We start from the raw sequence: 21,675 nt of genomic DNA, 5'->3' as shown, positions 1-21,675 counted from the left end.
TTTCCCAAACCTTTTTCTACTTGACGGACTTTTTAATTATGTTATGGTTTTGGGCCTTTCCAACCTTCCTTTCCTCCCTAGGTATCAGGTTTCTTTCCTTTTGGCTTATAAAAGCCTCAAAGAAAGTTGCAAAACTGGATTTTGAGTAAATACTTTACAATGAGTACTTTCCATGATGCCTTGGTTGAGTGAAGTCAGTATTTCAACTTACTGAATATATTCTAAGACACATTTTTTTAAACACAATCTTAATCTTGTTCTAATATAATTGACCAAGAAAGGTCAGTATAGCATAAAACCTTATTCATCACATAAAAACTTCATTATGAATTAATAGCACTTCATTTCCATTATGAGCCTTAGTATTAGACATATGCATGCTGATAACACCCAAGATAAAAAATCCTAATAACTTGCAAAATTATATTATTATGTTTGAATTATAACTAATGTGTCATGTCTGTGTGCATTAAACTTCAAAAAGCACAACACTCCCTACTTCCACACAAATAACAGCATCGAGGCTTTTTGTCAAATATATTCAGCATTACAGTAGCAAGGAAGTGATCCTCACTTATGTGCACCCATTTTGTTGTCTCAGAACAATCCAAGTAAAGATTAATTTTTTCCTGTTACAACTTTACTTGTCATTCTGTGTTTGGCTATTTTTTAAGGCTTCTCCAGGCTTCAGCAGTACTTAAGGTTAGGACGTTTCTGGGAAATTGCTTTGCATGTGAATACAGATATGTGCAAGGACAAGAAACTTCTGCAAAGTATTATAAGGGGTTTACGATTAATATGTTCCATGTGCAGTTTAAGCTGTACTTCCTGAATTCTCTTTTAAGGGAAGAGACAGATCTGTTTGCTTCATTATCTAGTAAAAAAAGGCTTTACTACCTACTGAATAAAGGCTCAATCACAGAAAACTGATCATACCCTTGGTTCAATATTGCTACACACCTACTAAAACATGCAAAAGGCAACAAGAAAGCACAGCATCTGCTCCACTACCTTGGGGTACAGCAGGCATAGGAAGAGATGAAATTTTTTATATCCCATTATCATCCTGAGTCATTGCATTCAGTCTTTCACCCTCATGACACTGATGAAAGACCTCTACTGTCAAAACACCTAGAAAACGTTTCACAGGAGAGAGCTGAGGGGGAAGAAAGGAGAGAAAAAAAAAAAAAAAAAAAAAAAGAGGGAAGCTCTTTAGACCTGAGGTTCACATTTCCCAAAGAACCCATATATTTCCCTTGTGGTTATGCTTTTTTTCCCTCCGCCAAATATTTAGGTTTTGCTGACAACAGCTTACCTCAAATGCTATTTAAGCAGTAAGACATCACAAGACATATGCTATCCTAAGATAACACACACCTCTGAAGTGCTGTTAGGTGTAGCTGATGCCTTCAACTCTCTGATGAATTTGTTATCTCAAAGAAACACAAGGTTTGGGAGTGCCTTATATTACAAACTAACCCTAAATTTAGTCTTTAAATAAATAAGTAAAACCTGTGATTTTGCAACCTTAAAAAAAAAAAAAAAAATCTGACTTGGAGCAAGTCCTAAGTTCTGGCTCCCAAACAAAACTAAACCGTATAGCTTTATACCTATGATATGACAGAAACAATATTTTAATGGCTATTTGTTTTTCTGTTATTTGAAGTAACAGAGATAATGAAGTAATAACTGAGGTCTGAGATTACCAATCTGGAAAACAAAGTTCTGAAAGCAGGAGGGCAAATCCTCCCCCACAGGTCCTGTACAAAGACTAGTATCTCATGCTCTAAATCCATGTTAAGTAAACACCCGTACAGGAGTTACAAAAATCATCAATTGAGCAAGTACTTTTGTCTTTCACATGGACACTTTCTCAATAGAGATTCTGCAATTTAAAAGGATGAAGGGTTGGATTTTTGCCCTCAGCATTGCCAATGCGTAACCGAATCCATCAACAGAGTATCCACAAAAGACAATTCTGAGACTCGCTCCTCCCCCAGTCTTATCCACTGTAAAGTTTGCATGCTACGGTACATTTCAGGATATGCAATTTACACTGGCATTGATTACAGAAAAGAAAGATTTCCCTATTCTTCTCTAATCTCAGGCCATTAGGTGCCAAGTGGTTTAACAAAGCAGTTAACAATGATTCCAATCTGTCTGCTTTTATGCTTAAAATAAAGCTAGCAGTTATAACTATTGCTGTATCAGGGCCAAAGTATTCTGCAATTTTCCAGTCCAAGCCCATGCTGTCTATAAACAAGAAAAACAAATTCAGCATGAAAGTAAGTTCCCTACACATTTACAAATCCATTCTGGGCATTTAAAATAATGCCTATCTGTCAGTTACAAAATATTGGACAGCAGCAATCACACACCAAGAACAAGGATCCAAAAGTCTCATTCAAGGCCTAAGGCACTGAAAATTATAATGCAAAACTCAAAAGTTTTCCTCCACAGTTTCAACAAAATTCACCATATGGTTTTCACGTCCCTAAAAAATACAGGCTAGCTGACTATAAATCTTATAGGCAATCAAAAAAAAAAAAAACAAAACTGAGAGTAAGAAAAGCTATCAATGCTCCCATCATAGAGGGTTCCCTCAACTGCAGCAAAGCTGCTCTTGACTTTTACTGGTACCACAGTCAGGCCTTTTCACAGTAAAATAATCCAGTGACTGAATGAGACTACTGGGTTAAAAAGTAATAAAGTGAAGTCAAGTGAGACCTAGTAAAACTTGTATTTGTAAAACACACCTGCAGAAAACAAATTATCTACCAACGCTAGGCCCAACTCCACATTACTTTTATACCCTGTGCAGCCCTGGGACTCCCCCACATTTCAGCTCCTGCAGAACTCAGCTCACCCCATCCACTGAGAGTGCCTGCTGCCAAACTTAATGCATTAAAAAAGAAAAGCTGACTCTCATTCGAGGGCAAACTGTGAACCATAATGTTAAGAACAGCAAAAAGATTTAACATTAAAGACATTTATACAAGCCCCTCGTTAGCAGTCATTTATAGATCAGTAGAATCCCACTAAGCACAGTCATGGAGCTACCGAAGTATTTGGGAATCAGATTAAAACACTACCATCACAATTTTCATTGCCTAAATCTTGTTTTACTAGCTGGGGGGAGGCAGTCCCCTCTCACTGATCAGAAACTGCTTGAAAATAAAAGCACTACACAATGTGATCTTTTGACTATAAATGTCACAAAGCAGTATTTCACACGCTATGGTTTGATGTAATATAAACATCCAGTACAAAGAATTACCAGAGATGTTAAACTGACTTTTACAAGGCAGCAAGGCCAAGGCAGGTGTCAAGAAGGGAGGGGTTTGTTAAAACTGAGTTTCTATGCAGCTGGATTTTCAAGTGCATATCCCTATATGCAGACATTTATCATATTTACTGAAGAAAAGCTAAAAGCCTAGTATCAACACTGGAGTCCCTGTGCCACTGACTTAAACGTGAAGGGCTATTCTTTCCCTTAGCTCTCCAGACGCCTGGAAATATATTTTTTTGTATACTAGTGTATAGTGAATGTGGAATGGTGACTGACAGCTCAGGAAGGACTAAACACAGACACAAGCAACCCTTTGAAGCAGCTTTTAGGACAATATTTCCAAAAACTGTGAAAGTAGTAGTAAGAAGAAATAATCTTGGGCACTTTCTATAAGCTTCAGGGCAAAGCTTATCCTATTTTCACCTACCTTTAAGAAACCACACTCACTTCCTTGCTTCCTAAGAGATAGAATAAAGGCTGGGTAAACCTATCTCTCTCTTAGCATCTTGTACAATTTTTCTTCCAAGATAATCTGTGTTTTGGTCGCTCATATCACAGAAGTATAGCTACAATAAACTCCCTAAATAATACTTCTATCTCACTGTTTCACTTGTTATTGCATATGGTAATCCGCAAAAAAGGGACACTAGCAATTAAAGCTAAACACAGCAGAAGTATTTTTGACATGCACAGAGTTCCTCTGCACTTAACACCGTCACTGAAATGTTTACAAGGAATAAAAGTAGTGCTACAGTTGGTCTAGTCCCCTCAAAACGCTGTGTAAGAAAACTGTCTCTGAGCAACAATAAAGGTGACCTCTGTCATGAGAAGCCATTAATCTACTCATGTATCCCAAGCTCAGCCAGCAATCCTTAGTTCTGACTTGAGCTGACTGTGTTATCTGTTCCTCATCACCACGTCCCACTTCAAGAAGAACTTGAATTGCTGTTTAACACCTCTTGCTGGCCACCCACACCACATGGGACTGAGTAAAACAGGCCTTGGTAAAGCATGGTGATGAGGAACACAGCGGAATTTAGCTAAAATTCCTACAGGATATGTGTTGCATGTTCCTTAGTCAGTATGATGTCAGGTTAATGTATAGCATTAAATGGTACAGACTGCTTTATGCCAAAGCATTGCTGCCCTGTTCCAATCAGACAAGTTCTGTATGGGTTTCCTGAAACGCAGCTCCCACCATCAACCTAAAATACAGGAGGGGCAAGCAACTTCATGTGTGTGAGGTGCACCTGCCACGGGAGGTTTTAACCACTTTTTAGATGCCCTATGGCTTTTCTCTCTTCCTGTCCTCTCAGTACACACTGCATTTATCCTGGCTGCCAGAATCCTTCTTGCTATCCATTTTCTTGGGGCAATCAGCATAATTTCTATTTTGTATTTTGTTCTGTTTCCTCAGCAGTTCTTCCCATTACGATCAACCTACACTTAAAGAGAAATAGAAACAAAAACTATTGCTGAGGGTAACACCACAGGAATATATTCACACAGGAGATATCACCTGCAGCCCTGAGGAGAGTACAAGAGTCCAAAGGGGAGGAAAAAGGTAACAAAGGGCTGCTGTGGAGAAACACACAGGCCTGTGTTGGTCAAAAATGATGGTTCAACCTGCAGTGTTTTGCAGAGAAACCTCAGATCATGACAAAGTACCACACTGCACACAGCATTGCTAGCATGCATCAGGGTTGGACTATGTGCATTACAGCACGGCAGATATGAAAGAGAAATTTCTAAATGGTACTATCAGATGTGCTCAAACTAGGTAACAAACTAGGCAAAAGATCTAGTCCAAATCTGCTTTAAGGAACAGCTCAACTCTGCTAAGCCCCAACCAACATCTAATGGATGTCTTACTGCTAGAACAGGGACCTTGCCTCTGCCCAACTTCCCCTGTCTGAATCATCAATTTATTTGTAATTCCAAGTCACAGAGTTTCATTGATGTCACTGGAGTTAAGAATCCAAACAACTAGTTTGAGTTGTAAAGCTGAAAGGCTTTTATATTCCAACAACCACATCTCAGCAATGCCCAAAAAACTGGTGAATGTGTAATGAGAGCGTAACACCCTTATCTTCACAGTTCTGAGACACGGTTCCTTCTTGAAACTGCCTTATTTCTTGGAAGCCTGGGGCAATAGTTACCAATCGTCCAGCACTGAAACTCCTGTTATTTGCTCCTTCAGCAAACTAAATATGCTAAATAACTTAAACATACTTAAGACTGTACATATAGAACAAGGTATCATTTGGTGTAAAATGCCTAAGAGCACTGCCTTTAGCAGCATGGTACTATGGGATTTACAGTAAGTGAGAGACTGGCATGAGAAGCATCTGAAGTGTAATTAATCAAGATATGTAGTAAAAATGTTTGATTTTTACATAGTGGAGAGACCTCCCCTTGCACACAGAGAAACACTTTTTCATGTAAGAACAATGAAGTCCTGGTACTGGATACTGTCAGCTGTTCCATACACTCATGCTAGCAACAGAAAACATCTACTAGAACTATCTCTGTTCTCCGCAATTACTATACAGTTTTATTTTTCCAATTTCATTTGCTTAGCTGTTTTATTCTTACTGCTGCTCTCCTCCCAAAAATTAAAGCCTTGCTGCTTTACTAAAATATTAAAGCAACTCTAAACAATTTTTAGTTTTGAATTATTTTACATCAAAAGACTTCTGAAAAGATGCACTTTTCAATAAAGTTCAGTTCTTGGACTTGTTATAATTTGTATCTGAGCAAAATAAATCCGCATTTATGCTTCATAAATCTCCCCTATTCTTCTTCCACAAAACTTGCTAATGTTATGTTTCTGTACAACCATTCCAGTTTATCTATAGAATTTTCATATAACAGGCCTGGGATAAACGGCACATGTTACATCCCCAAGACTGCATAACCTGTAAGTAATTTATAGGCAGCTGTCTCTTCTTCGGTTTACTAAAAAAGAAACTAAATCAGACTCTGGCTGTGCTCTTCTAAGAGTTCTTGTAACGTAACAAACACAAAAGAAAACCAGAAGGAAAAGGAAAACCAGAACACCTTCTGGTTTTCACATGGAAATCATCTTGGAGTTACCCACCTGAGCACAGCATATCATGAGCCTTTACAGCTCCAGTGCAGGCCACCCAGCATGCTGGCACCGCCTTGGAGGGTTTGAACTCCACTGCCACTGCACATCTCTCTTCAGCCCCCATCCCCCCTGAAACCTCATCATGTGACTCAGCTCCCTTCACCGAGGTCCTGCTTCTCTCTGCCTTCCCCCATTCTCCTTTCTCCCCACCCTGCACTTACTCCCATCCCATCCCACTCCTTCATGGTGCTCATGTTCTAAGCAGGTCCCGCCATGCCACCAGTGATTCCTGAGCCAAACCCAGTAGAGCCACACACCACTGTTTTGTATTCACTGTGGTTGTTTTTCCTGTACTCTGCACAGCCTTGTGTCCACCTCAGTCAGGAGCTTCTTGGGCTGAAAGCAGTATTGGTACAGCGCCCAGCACTACAGCCCTCACTCGCACTCAGCCCCTTCCTGCACTGGCCAGTGTAGCAGAAACAGCATGTGTGCAATACAAGCCAATCAGTCTCTCCTCGAAGCATTTCAAAAAATCAGAGGAGTCTGATAGAAGGGAGAGCTGAGAGCAGATAAAGGAAACAGAAGAGACAAGATGGTTTTCACTGGAAGCAGCATTCCAAGGTGATACATCATTTCCTTTCCCTGACACGGCCATGCTACAAGCAGCATTCCTCTCCTTTATTCTTATATAACACTTTCCTTTCCTTTCCTTTCATTTCCTTTTTCCCCTCCTGGATTAATTTTAACATTTACTTCCACCCCAGACTGACACTTACATGCAAGAAGAAGTATCACCTTCATGGTACTTCCTCACTGTCTGGGCTATCTCAGGCCTGTGCTTTTACTACATGCTTGCCAAGAACCAAGAGGTATTTAAATTCTTTTCACTTCTTTTCCTCATCTTCCCACCTGCCAACAGCAGTCACAGCCTCAAAAGTCATTCTTCCTTCTTCATTTCAGGACTGACATAGAGCCTAATGTAAAAAACTCAAACACCTTCACCGCTAAAACCACCATGGCAATGAAGGGGGTCATGCGTTAAAAATACTAACCACCAAATTACTTTGATTATCTAAAAATACATTTTAGGCGAGAAGCTGAAAGATGATAAAAACGGTGTTTTCCTTTTACTTTTATCAACACATATATAATCCCCCTCTACTCTCGCCGTCGTACCTCTGGGGTTCTTTTCAGGGAAAAAAAACAAAAATCACGAAAAAACCCTAACCAAAAACCTCAATTTGGGGAAGAGGTGAGCAACAACCTGCAGATGGCTCACACAGCTTTGGATGCAATTTGGTGAACATTCAGGTACAGTTTTGCAAGTGGCTTGAATGATAAATAAGAATGAAGAATCATCTGGGGCGGGAATACCTCAAAAATATTCAAAGTCTGGTGTCAACAAAGCAAATGCGCTCTGAGCCACCTCTTCCCACATGGCTGTCACACAAAGCACAAACACGTCATACATGATCCCTGCACAACAGGCATCACACAGGACACTATGTGTAACTCTAGAAAACTCGGTTTTACCTCCCTCCAACCGGATGAAGTACACTTTGTAGTCAGCCAGTTTAACCCCAACAGCTGATAAACCGGGTTTGCAACACTACACCCCGGTGCCTGAGAAACCATGATGCTGCTCAACAAAGGCAGCAGGGGCAAATTACAGACATGTTAAGAACAAAGGAGTGCCTGCCCTGGAGGCTCTCAACCCCAATTCTTGCTCTTCTCCCAGTGAGCCTTGTCAACACTCCCCTGATGCTGCCACCCTCAGCCCTGACACCTGCTGGCCCTGGGTGACCACAGAGCTGCCCTGCCAGCTTCCCTGCTGCAAGACACTCTGTGTCAACAGCACTCCCCAGATTATTAAGAATTAAATGCACAAAGAAGTACTTTCAGCTGAGTCAAGGCCACAACATTCAATACTTGGCAGTCTCAAGGCCCTTTTCTGACACAGGGTAACACAGTAATGCGTCAAAGGGGGAAAGAAAGAGTAAAGATAGGAAAGTAAAAAAACCAAAACCAACAGACATTGTATAACCTTATGAGTAGCACGAGATTTTCCTGATTACAGACTGAGTAAAAATAAAGCTGTAGAAATAGTTTCAGGAACAGGAACTGAGAGCCCTGTTTGTCTGCCTCCACTGGGGAGGAAGCCTGTCCATGGGGCTGGAGCTCTATTCTTGATGGAAAATCTTCACCTGGAAGAGCAACTAAAAAAAACTTCAGCAAAGGATAGCAAACTACAGCAGTTCTAGGACAAAACGTGCTTCAAGGCCATACCAGAACACCTCATTTTTGCAGGCACACGTGAGGGCAGAATCTGGCCTATATTTCATACACCTTAAACTACTGTTCATAGGGGAGAGGAAAAAAACCCTCTTGAGTTAAAGCAGAAATCTGCAAAAGAGTAAAAGTAATCCTACTGCTTGTTGGACAGGAGGACCCCAGTTTCTTAGAATACAATATCAGGGCAATGCCAATAAACCTGCATACCAAAAAAGAGGCAACTGGTGAAAGTCCTGAACATTTACCTATGAAAACTCATTTTAAATGTAACAAAACAATTAAGCAAAAAAACCTTAAACTTTCTTTCAAATTAAAAAAAACCCTATCACTTGTAAAAAATGTTCTCTTCATTGACACAGTGATTTGAGTTAAATAACCTGTATTAATAGGCAACATTTCTCTTGCACTGAAACGTTTCTCATTAGCCAATTAAATACCTGCTTAGCTCTTCAGCTGTGATGTTAGAAAATATAAAATGCAGCAGCCACCTTCCCAGCCCAGGATTGCAAACATATTCCTTTTCCAAAATGTGCCTTTATTCAGGCCCATCCGTTTTCTGCTTCTTTACAGTTAAAGCAAACAAGGATCAATTTGGTAGCCAAAGAAGTGAGTTTCCAGTTGCTGGCATCAGTTAAGCCAGTAACTTTATTTCCTATGAGAGCAAAGTGCTGTGTGACTGACCCTCCCCTTTACACTCCTGCAACAAGGGTTCAAGGAATGAGTTGAGGCAAGAAGCCAAACAGGCACAGAGATGAGACAACTCCTCTTGTTAGAAATAAAATGTGGAGAGCATCTAAGAACAGTTTTCCAATCCAAACATCATACGAAGAAGTGTTGTGGAGTTTTCAGCCTATCTCCAAAGAGATGGTTTTCCACCACAGCAGTTCTGATACCAGGGCTGTGCACTACATTGCTGAAACATGGCAACCCCATTTAACTCCAAAGCTGCAATTTTATCACCACACCTTGTGTCAGCTCTACCCAAGTGTTCCAGGTGGCAGCTGATGGGCTTGCATACAAAGCAGGCACCTACCCATAAAGAAGTTTAAATCTTCAAGAATCCAACAGCAGATGGAAAAGCCAAATTCTGAGTCTTTTAAACGTCCAAGTAATAATACTGCAAATATTTAAGACTCTGTAAGAATCTAGCTTTCACTGGACTTTTTGGATTGTTTTTTATGGAAAGGTGACACAGCACTAAAAAATTGGTGTTCTTTGATTAGTTTGAATACATCCTACATTGCTTCAAAATTTTATGGAAAACATGTAACAATTGACAATTCTGGAAAATGTTGATTTGCTGCTGTGGGGTCTGAAGCCAGGAGAAAAGGCAACATTACATAACATCCTGACAGAGCAAGGTAATTGAATAAACCCACTCTCTTCCACAATGGTGCAGATTACTTCATCCACGATGGTCTTGAAAATGAGTTTAACGCTATAGATAACTATGTTCTTCACAACAAAAAGAATGAAAATGAGAGGAAACGGTTTTTGTTCCCCAAACAGAAAACAAACAAAAACCAGCAGAAGGGTTAGTAAGGAAAGAATGGTTAATCTCACATTTCTAAAAGGGTATTATAAACAAAGCATGGTGAACAACAAAAATAAAGGATTAAAAAAAGAGATACGAAAGTGCTTAATGGTGTTCTTTTAAATATTTACTTTGCTGCTATTTGGAGAATAATTTGTTCCATTTAGTAGCATTGGGCTCAAAGGACCGCTTTAATCCAGAGAGATTAATTATAGCCTTTGGAGTTATAAACACAATTTGGGAAGTGAAGCGGAGAAGAGGAGAGAGACTCCTCTCACGCTGGCGCTTAACAAGTGTATGTGCTTTGGGGCTACACTGTGCAGGCTACACCTGCACCCTGCAGGCCTAACACTGCACAGGACACCCATGAATTGTGGAGAAACAGCCCCCAAGGTATCCAGGGAAAACACCATCCTACCCTACTCTGCAGTGTTGCTATAGGCAACTAAAACACTTCTCAGGTGTCCTTCATCAGAATACAAGTTCACCGGCACATTACAAAAACGTCATCTCACTTCTATTACCTGCCCCAGAAACAAGTTGCCACACTGAGACAAGGAGCGGGCATGGCGCCTTTTCTGCCTCTCACAGATTTCTTCCTTTGGGCATCGCTGCGTCCCAAACCAGGAGACACAAGGACCAGCAATAATTAATACGGCAAAGCTGGGAGTGATCTTACCTAGCAAGGGGTTGGCTGCTCCCTCCTCCGAGCTTTCCTCAGCTCCCTCCTCTCCCAAGCCAGAGGTGGCCGAGTCCTCCGGGGCGGATGCAGAGCCGGGGGTGCTGGGCCCGCTGACAGACCCCGAGTCCCCTTCCTCACTGCTGGAGCCGTAGCGGTCGGGCTGGGCGGTGGTCCCGCCCTCGCTGCAGCTCCTCCGCTCCTTGCGGTGCACCCGCGAGTGCAGCACCATTTGGTGGTAGGTGCGGAAGATCTTCCCGCACTCAAAGCACTCGGTGGACTTGTTCTGGGTGGCCCGGCGGCTCTGCCGCGAGGCAGGGCGATAGTCCAGATCCCCTGGGGCAGGCAGGCAGCTCTCCCCCGCTGGGACACTGCCAGTCTTCTCCAGGCGCCCACTGGTGCAGCTCTTCTTCTTGGGGTTGCTGGGTGAGTCCTGGTCTCGCTTGCGCTTCTCCTGGTTGACAAGGATATACTCCCTTTTATCCTTGTCATAAGTCACGTCTGCATCTGCCAGGGCCTCATCCCATCCCACATACTTCACATATTCTGAAGGCTCTACTACTTTTCCTTTGGTGGCCAGCTGCCAAGCTTGGTAGCTACTGACTGGATCCAGCTCAGCTACTCTTTTCCCAGGCTGTCCTCTCGTAACTCTATCCAGCCCTACAGATGGCCGTAGATTGAGACACTGCAAGAAAAACTGCTTGGTTACCGAGGAGCTCAGGCTCCCATCAGTCAAGCCCTCAGCTTTATCCCCGGTGCTGCCTGGCTGCACACGGTAGTGAACAGCATTATGCACTTTCAGGCTTTCCATATTTGTAAACAGATTTCCACACTTCATACAAACTTCATACAGAGATAGGCCTGTCACAATTGTCTCCTCTTGTATCACGTCATTGATAGTGGCAATCAGCTCCAAATCATTTTTTGGTTTGTTTTTGCTCCCAGACCTGGGGCCGTGCGACTTCATGTGGTTTTTGAGAAACCAGGGCTCTTTGAATCTCCTGCCACAAATATGGCACCCGTGATCAAATGACCCCCTGTGCTTTTTCATGTGAGCTTTCAGGAACCAGGTTTGACTAAAGGTCTGACCACAGACTTCGCATGGGAACTCTCCCGCACTGAGCTCGCTCTTACAGTTCTCGGTGTAGGCCTCCCCATTGGGGACCTGAGCTGTTATATGGTCTTTCTCTATGTGGTTTAACAGCGTCTCCTCCCTCAGGGTCATGTAACTGCACAACCTGCACTTGAACGGTTTGTGGACCTGGTGCAGGTGCTGCTCCAGGTCCTTCTTCCTTTCAAATTTGTTTTTGCAGAAGGTGCACTGGTAAGAGGTCAGCTTGTCATCCTCCTCAGCTGATGCCATCTCTGTGACCTCCTTCTTGCTGCTTCTCAACAAGATCTTGCTGCTATCGACCTGAGCGGTACCGTTCAAGATCTTGTTGCAGGCAGACGTACTTTTAGTGGGGCTGGTGCACCCGCCAAGGCCCTCTGAAACACCCATCTCCCCCAGCTGTGCCTCTCCCATCTCTGCCTCGTGCCCCTGACTTAAAGTGCCTGTCCTGTGACTGCGGATGTGAATCTTCAGGTTGCCCTTTTGAGAAGCTCTGTGATCGCAGTAAGGGCATTTGTAGGGCTTCTCACCTGTGTGCTTCCTCATGTGCTGCGACAGGGAGCTCTGAAAAGGGAAACTTTTACCGCAGATGCAACAGCTGTGGCACATGGTCTTGTCAGCATCCATGTCGTTCTTGCTTAGCTTGCCAGGGCTGGAGGATCTCCGTAACTCCATTTCTGCCTCTCTGCTACGATCCATCTGTATTACTGCAACAGTGGGTAAGCAGGGCAGCAGGACAAAAGCATGTCCGGCAGCAGAGGAGGGCTGGACCGCGTTCTCAATCATACGGTTCTACAGAGAGGTGTTTTACTGCCTCATTCTCTGGGTAACGTTACTCCTTTCAGCTGCTCCGCAGAATCCACAGCACCGATTTATTTCCGTGTGCTCTGTAAGCGGATGGCATAGATCACCTGAAACAAGAACAAAATCATACAAATGTACGGATTCTTAAATATATTCAAACCTATTCACGTTTTGAATTCAACGGCTTCCATCACTCACTCTGCACTCATAAGCACACCATATGACAATCTACTGCACCAAAAGGCAGTAGTTTCTCTTTTTGTTGATATTCTACACTTCAATGACAAGCAGAATTACTAAATAAGTAAAATCCGTAAAAGAGCAAACACTCATTTCCATACACTGACATCAGTGTCTTGAACGAAGTGCAAACTTTAAAAATATTTTTTGTTTTAAAACCAGGCTGAAGTGGCTAAAAATACACCTTAAATGAGGAAAACATTTCTTGTGAGGGTTATTACACTTTAAATCTGTGGCTTTACCACCATGTGTAATTTAATGTAAAATACTTACTTGCCAAAGATAAAAGGCTTTCCTAGAGACTTTAGCAAGTATCATATTCCTGCTGGCAACTACATTACTTTGTGTCTCAGAAATCTCAGCTGTGCTTGAAGTGGCAGGCACAGAAAGGCGCAAAGACTGAGGACGCTCACTACTTTGATTACAGAGCAAACAAGAATGCAGAGCCTGACAAAGCACTCATGAAAACTAAAAGTTATTTCCTGATGGACAGTGAACTAAAAAAACCCTCCAAGTATAAATTTCAGTCTCAAACTAACAAACTGAAGTGATAATGTGGCTATCAAATTATCTCAAAAGTGAGTGATTTATGTCAACATGACACACAGGAAATGACACCACCACCCACCTCAATGAAACAGCATTTTAACCATCAACAGACAAACAAAACAAGAAAACACTCTAATGAACAGAGCAGATTAATAAAAATTTAAATATTTTTGTATCTTTTCATTAATAAATGCAAGGATCAGTATTTTAGTGCAAGATGAAACACACCAGCACCTTGTATACAGCAAAAAACAATGATCAAAATCCACGAAGGCTGTTTCTTTTCCAATTACTACACTGTAAAACAAAATCTTCCCTCCCTCCTATCCTCATTAAGGACTACAAACACCACATGACTAAGATCAAAGAACACAGCATTCTCTAATGAAGAGAAGCGATCTATTGCCACATTAAGAAAACATCAGCTTCTTAAAATGTAGCTAAAAATATGCAGAGCACTAACGAGACCCTATATTCCCACATCCATCACTTGACATCTATAGCTCCACAAAGAGCTACAGATCTACAGCTGCAAATTTTAAGATTTCTCACTGTATTCACCTCTGAGTCTCTTCAATACATAAATAAGCAGTCTAACCACATCACCAGCATGAGCTAAACAAAAAGCAAAGACTGTTGCAATGATCATCTCAGTTACAGTCTACAGAAGAACTTCATTACATTTAATTTAATCTAACACTCTTATTTGCTGCAAGACATTCACTTCTGGACTGGATTTTCTGCATATCTAGTATCCACTTAGTATGTTAGGAGTTCTCAAACAGCATCAAACCCAAACTACCTTTTCCTCAGAGCGATGACGATAATAATATTTAAGGAATAAGTTACAAAAGCAATTTCAGTTCTTGAATGAAGCATGTTTCTTCTTATTAAAAAAAAATTCTCTCAAATTCAGAAGTCCATATGAGCAGGAAGTTTACAAACTATGTAATCTAAACTATTCTTTGAAATTAGTCATTTAAAATCAAACTGAGGGACAGCCTCAGAAGAAACTTCCTGGGTGAATAAAGGATGTCAGTCACAGAAGTTGTGGCTCAACCAGAAGATACAAACACACCAAACAAAAAATACAAGTTTATACTGTCCATCAGTGGATAAAACAACTTAGAGTAACATCTTATTTATCTGACCTACAATCTAAAACTGCCAAGTAACAGCCCATATTGTCTTATAATCAAAGATTTAACCTGAAAGTCATCAAATCATGTGAAGAAACACCAGGTTCTTGTTCAAGTATACCATGCTAAATGCAAGCAATGGCTTCTTCTGAAATGTTCCACATAATTTCAGAAAAAAATATAAAGTTATGGAAACAATTCTTTTTCATGTATTTATACAATGTTTTCTACATTCATAATTTTCTACAGCTCACACTAGTGAGAATACTGCTTCTATTGGCAGCCTCATTTTTAGACTAACGATTTTTTTTTGTTTGTTTTAAAATGTAGGGCCCATTTTAACTCAACTTTCTGCAGTGTTTCCTGTCTGAAAGTTCAAAAGAGCTTTAAGAGCCAAGCTTAGACGAGAACACTGTACACAGCAGTCCAAGCACACGTAGATTCAAAGCTTCAGAGTCCCTTTGTTTACTTGGCCACAGATTCCCTGGGCTTAGTCTTGACATATTTCACTTTAATTATTTATAGCATTTTCATTAATGAAACTTGGTTATGAAAATGAGGCTATGAAGAAAGCATTACTTATAAGAAGGGTATTAGCCACTCACAGGAGATCCTCCTAGTCCTAGTATTAAATTAGACCTGAGGGGGAAAAAATGTCAGACTTAAAAACTACTGAATAATTTTATTAGTCTAAAATACTGAATGGAAGTGTTATCATCTTCAGAAAAATATTCTGAGATTTTTTTTCCATCCTTATTACTTTATCTTGCCCAATGCACTGCAATCAGTGACTTTAACAGTTGAAATAAAGTATTCCTAGACTTGAATTATTCAAATTCACACACATGTAAGACTCACAAAATTTCAAGTCTGATATTCCACAGACAAAATTCTAGGAGGATGAAAGATATTCACCCAATCTGAGCTTGCTTTACACAGTACATGGAGGTCAATCTTTGGCATTGGTAAAATACATAAACAACTCACTTTCTCCCTCCTGATATCATCTGAGTAGCTACTTAGAAGTAATTCTCCCACAGGAGTCTCTTTGCAGAACAGCAAAGCTGCTTCATTGGATAATAGTAAATAGAATTGCGACTTTGAAAAAAAAGCATCAATTTAGAGGACTGAACTCACAAAATAAGGGAAAAAAAAACCCTGTAAAGCATCCTAACAATAGAAAATAACATTCTTTTAGTAATTTTTACCTCAGGATTAACTACTAAACATCAAAGATGGCAGAATGGATGGAAGACATCAACTGGTAAATCAAACACATGAGTTACTTTTTCATTAGGAGTAAAATTTTGCCATAGTTATCTTTGTTTCTTTCTGGCTGACTGTGATGATAAAAACAGTTGTATTTTGAAATAATTCCAAATTTTCAAGTATTCTGAAATAATTCTCTATCAGCACACACGGAATGCAGCAACCTGCAGCCACCCTCAGGCTACTGACAGTGTTTCACCTCTCAGTAATTTCAGGTGGTAACCAGCAGCCTTTCACTGCTTTGCTCCAAGCTCACCCCGCAGTTCCATAGCACTGGCTCATCACACAGAATCCACAGCACAGTCACGCCCAGCCCGCAGATTCCTTCCAGACTGTCACAACACAGAAATCCCCATCAGCTGAGATGCAAGCCATAAGAAAACACAAGTAAATGTAAACCATAAACTAGTGCGTAGTCTTTAAAAATATTTTGTGTGTTTTAATGGCTCTGCTGTTTATGCCAAATGCCATCCAGCTACTTGAGGGAGCTGTTATACTCTAAGGGGCATCGGAACTAGATTCAGTTTATTTTGTTGAACTAGGAATCAGCAGTTCATGTAAGAAGCAGCTGGCCAGTGTCCATGAGGCATTTTCAACCCCTTTAAAATACACTTATCATCACTCTTTACATGTGAGTTTGAAATATAAAGCAAGATGGAAGAGAACCATGAACAAAGACCCAAAACCAGGAGGGGTGGTGTGCTGAGAAATAAATGCCTTTGCACAGCCAAATATTTTAGTTATAAAGTTTCTTCCTGCAACATTGCCTCACTGGATTCTTTGCCTTGACCCACATGGGAACAAATACAAACAAACTTTTTTTTTATTCCCCTGGTGCCCCTGAAGGGAAAACAAGCTTTCCTACACACTCTAAAGTAAATGCTTGTCAGAATCTACTCTATTTCAAACATCTAGGCATCAAAACTCCTCTAGTTTTTAAAACAAAATTGGATAAAGTGGTTTCCTTTCAGAGAAAGCACATTTGACCAAAGTGACTTGCTCATGCCACATAGCCCCAGCATATTTTCCATCATCATCCATGGATTTCCCAGTGAGGCTGTGGCAGCCTGTCCGTGCTGGCAGCTCAGCAGGTACCATGGTGCACGGCTGCATCATCCTCCCAACTTCTGCAAGACCCTCATTTAGCCTTACAATGAAGCATGCACAGAAGTAAGAGGAAAGTGCACTCTAACACAGGAGCACTCTGAGATACATATTACTCTGCTCTTCATGCCACCTTCATACCCTGAAAGAGGACCTGGTATCGAGGACTGCCCACAGGGAAAGACAGAGCCTGCTAAGGACCTTTTGTGCCTCTTGGAAAACAATTAATAAAAAGAGAAATTGCAAATAACACAGGAAAATTGGGGGGAGAATAAATTAAGAAAAAAAGTATTTGAAAGATACCACACTGAAAAAGTAATTGAAAATTCATTGCTCATATATAAATATGCTGTGCGGTGCAAACAAGAGAAAAACATACAAAATTATTCCTGTTTCAACATAGAACAAGCAAACTATACATTTTTAAAAAAATTCTCCTCAATTAAACATAATTTTAAAAATCATATTGCTTGAAATATAGTGGCAAGCAGGGAAAACTCTTCAGTAAATAATAATGAAGAAAATACAATTTGGGAAGCTACATAAACCTATTCAAATAGCAAAGTGCATCTTTAAAAACGAACTGCTTTCAGTCTGGGTGTATTTCAAGTCCCATCTGAAAGATAAATGCACTGGAGAAATAATTGCTCCTCTAATCTCCAAGAGGTTTGAACATACACTGCAATCACTCCACCATGTTCCTCTGCCAAGAGCAACAAGGACTTAAAAAAAAAAAAAGAAAACCTATGGGAGGCATGATCTTGTGGAAAAATATCTTACTGAAATTCCTTCTAGATGATGAAACTATAGGACATAGCACATAGATATCAAGATGAATTTGAGGAAGTTGTGTTTTTGAAGAACAGCAACCCGGAGAGAGGCTCTCTGTTGATTTGAGAAGGCTCAGGTTGCCCCCAAGCCAAACAGGCTTTGCCATTCAGAGCAAAGATGCCAGACGAGAGAAGTGCAGGAAGAGAGGGGACAAAAGACGGAACATTTTACAGCTGCCCCACCAGCCTTCGAGCTCACTGAACCGCAGAGACCTTTCCCCCTCTCCCCATGTCTTCTCCCTAGGCTACAGACTGTCCTCCACACACACCAGCCTTGCCCTACCTGCACACCCTCCTCCTCACTTTGTGAGGGGACACGGCTTCTTCTGAACAGCCACATCCCACAGGGATCATCAGTCCATCACCCTGAGTAAAGGCGCAATCCTGCCATCCTTATTTACACACCAGTCCCACCCAAATGCCTCTTATAGACCTTGTTATAAGACTATGGATCACAGACTAACAAGAGCACAAAAGAATGAGCTTATCTTTAATTAGTACACCTGTATCTGAATTTGCAGGAAATTCTGGCATTCTGCAGCCTATAAAGGCAAAGGCAGCAGAGTTCTAAATGGATTTTTTGAGAGTAACCCAAACTAATCCAGTAAAAACCTATTCAAAAATCCCAAGCCAGTTGCAGAAGACTGGCAAAATTTCCAAATTTATTCAGTTATCAGAAGTAGCCATCTTGACAACAGACCTCCTGAAGTCTGTTGAAGCCTGCCAAAATTGACACAGGACTGAAAAAGAAAAATAAGAAGCTTCTGGAAAAACAAACAAGAAATTTCTATTAATCTATTTCCACTCAGACTTTTAAAATCCTTGGGCAGCATTTTGCAAAAACGTTTTTGTTTAATTATTTTCAACTAGCCTTCCCCTGCAGCTGGTGAAGCTCTTCCCATTTGCAAAGTTTGCTGTCTGAACCCTGAGATATTATTTTGAGCTTCTCCAAATACATCATGTGTTTTTGTGCCTTTCCCGCTCCATGAGCTAATGGCATTTTGCAGCAGGCTTCCGAGCGGCAGCCAGGAAAGCAGAGTCAGGCCTTTCCCAACCAATGCCGCACCCTCAGCAGAGGAAGGAATACATGAAATAAAGGTAGAAACACTAATGCTGAAAAAGCTGGAGATAGGCATTTGCAACGAGGTGATCGTTCTCAAAATTAAGTCAGCAAAATCTCTGTAACCCAGATTTTTTTTTATGGGTCCTCAGGAATCAGTCCAGGAGCAAGGCTGGGTGGGGGGAGTTTGTTTTCACACTGCTACAGGGTATGTTGAGAAACACAGAGCTGTCACCCACTCAGTACATACTTTGTGTTTTAGTGTACTGTGCCTGTTTGTCTTCTGAGAGACAAAGAAATGTACTTTACTAGTTACACTGTAGTATTCTAAGCAATGAATTGCAATGTATCATTAACATCCAGGACAAGCTTTATCTTGCTACCAAAACAAAGGGACTATTCTTTGAACAAATTGAGGGGGAAAATCTCATAATGACAATGAAGAGTTCCTCTCCCTAAAAACTGTGCTGCAGAAGAGTAACAATTACGGGCTTATACTCTACAGACTGAGGTTGAGAATGGCTGCATGAAGCAATGTATTCACTATTGGGAGAGTAAGTACCATTGATGACAAGGCCTTGGGGCTTCTGCTGCTCGCAGACCAATCAATAATCCATTATGAACAAACTACATTTCCCCCTAATATGAAGAAATGAATAAAAGGGAACCACTCACACTAGTACTTTCATGGAAAAAAACCCAACAATGCAGAAATCACAAAATGCCATCACAAGGCTTAAAACTATTGGTGATGTCTAATGCTGACAGAACTACCCACAATAATCCTTTATTTTACAGCAGTTGCCAGAGACCATTATATTAAAAAAAAAAACCAAAAAAAAAACCCCAACCAAACAAAACAAAACAAAACAAAACCCACCAGCTTATTTTAACAGCAGGATTTTTTTCAAGGCTACTTATTCTGGCTTCAGGACAAAACAAAAAGTAACATTAATCTTTCAAGGCAAGGAGAAGAAAATGAACTAACTTCACGCAAACGTCTACCAGCTTGCTTCAAACTGTTTTCTAATGCAACGTAAATAAGAACTTCTAATTAGAAATAACTGTCCAAATGTGACTGGTCAACCATAACAAGACTTTATTGCAGCAGCTGCGTTACCATCCAGACATGAGGCCCTGAAACTGTTGTTCTCCCATTGTCATTGTCAGATGCTACAATACAATCAAGAGAGGATCCATTTAAATAGCACAACCATAGCAAACCTCAGCATCCTGAGTTCAGTTTCTACCCAGACCTCTCAGCACAGCACCAGAAGGCAAAGAATAAAGCTCTCCTGAAAAATCACAATTAAATTAAAAAAAAAAAAAAAAAAAAAAAAAAAAAAAAAAAAACACAAAGTTCCTGATTTTTCTGATGGGTAACAGTAAATTAGACCCAAAGGAAACACTGAGACAGACACTACTAATGTGTAAGGCAGTCTGTGTCTTTTTTATGAAATGTAAAGACTAGTAGTTAAAGTTGACCTCGCAGGGTGGGGGGCTAGCGGGAATGAATGCACAATGTGATTATTGATCAGCCCTAGAAAAGCCAAGAACTGCACCAGTGCAGATGTGATTTTTCTTTTCCTGGGGTCATTAATGATATATATCGGCAAGTCAAAAGCTTTTATTTTGACATGCTGTAACTATATCGTTAATTCTGAAAATAAGCATCAACTTAGGTTAATGAAAAAATTCCTTAAAACCCCCCAACAACAACAACAAACCCTCCAATTTACTTCAGTGTAAGAGTAATGTTTTCTTATTTGGCCACACCCACCAATAGAGTTACTTCAGTGGCCAAAAACCTACGACTTAAAAGTTGAAAAAACATTTACAGTTCTGAGTTTAAAACAAAAAAAGTAAGTCAGTTACAAGCAAAGTCACCTCAACACTGTGTATTACCTCCTTATTCAAATCGATGGCATTGATGCTGTCTATTCATGCATGTCTATGGAGATGCATATATATTTGGGCAGCACAGTATTTTCCCAGCATCCAACAGTGCTTTTATATTTAATGATCCTGTTAGGGTTTCCACTGCGGACCAAGGTACATGGAGTTGTTACATGGTCATTTTAAATCTTCAGTGTGGGGGCTGATTTCACACTGTATGGGCAGGGTGCTTTTCTGTGAACATGCTCTGTTCTCAGCTCAGTTTCTATATTACAGCAGTAAAAAAAATTAGAAGTATCTATTTTTATTTGCAGTGTCATGACAAGGACATATTTAGGTTTTTTGCTATTTTTACATTTTCTGTATAGAAGAACAGGGACTGGATCATCAGCTGGCAGAAAATGCAGGAGTGCAGTACATGACACACACAGACCCATACCCATCCCTTCTTGCCCCATCAATGCAAGCGACACACAAACCACATCCTCAGCTGCCACAAGTGCGCACAGTGCCATGAAATCAATCTGTATCAATTCAGAAGCTGTACTGCTAACTAAAACTGGAATGCCTTTGTGCTGTGCGCATCAAGATGTGAATGCAAGAAAAACACGTGCATAACTGAAGGAAAACATTTTGAATTGTTGATTTCCTACCCCAGCGAAAGTTACATGAAGCAACCTTGCTCTAAGTGCCCAAATTCCACTCTGTCACAACTAACAATTGCATCAGTAAGGAACAACCTTCAGTGCTTTAGTAGACTCATGCAGCACTGTAACTTGTCCACAGCA

The 21,675-nt window shown here is 40.7% G+C and overlaps 1 protein-coding gene across 1 annotated transcript in view; it reads right to left on the bottom strand.

Annotated features, from left to right (window-relative positions):
- The window catches only part of ZNF516 (zinc finger protein 516), a 99,511-nt gene that overhangs the window by 44,327 nt on the left and 33,509 nt on the right, over positions 1-21,675 (bottom strand). Inside the window, exon 2 of the mRNA XM_066328138.1 lies at positions 10,886-12,907. Coding sequence (XP_066184235.1) covers positions 10,886-12,782 — 1,897 coding nt within the window. The 5' untranslated portion in view covers positions 12,783-12,907. The remainder of the gene's footprint in view (positions 1-10,885; positions 12,908-21,675) is intronic.

This window comes from Sylvia atricapilla, chromosome 1 (genome assembly GCF_009819655.1).
Source record: "Sylvia atricapilla isolate bSylAtr1 chromosome 1, bSylAtr1.pri, whole genome shotgun sequence".
Lineage (NCBI taxonomy): Eukaryota > Metazoa > Chordata > Aves > Passeriformes > Sylviidae > Sylvia > Sylvia atricapilla.
Note: the sequence above shows the minus strand (reverse complement) of the source record. Positions and strands in the feature narration are given on the sequence as shown.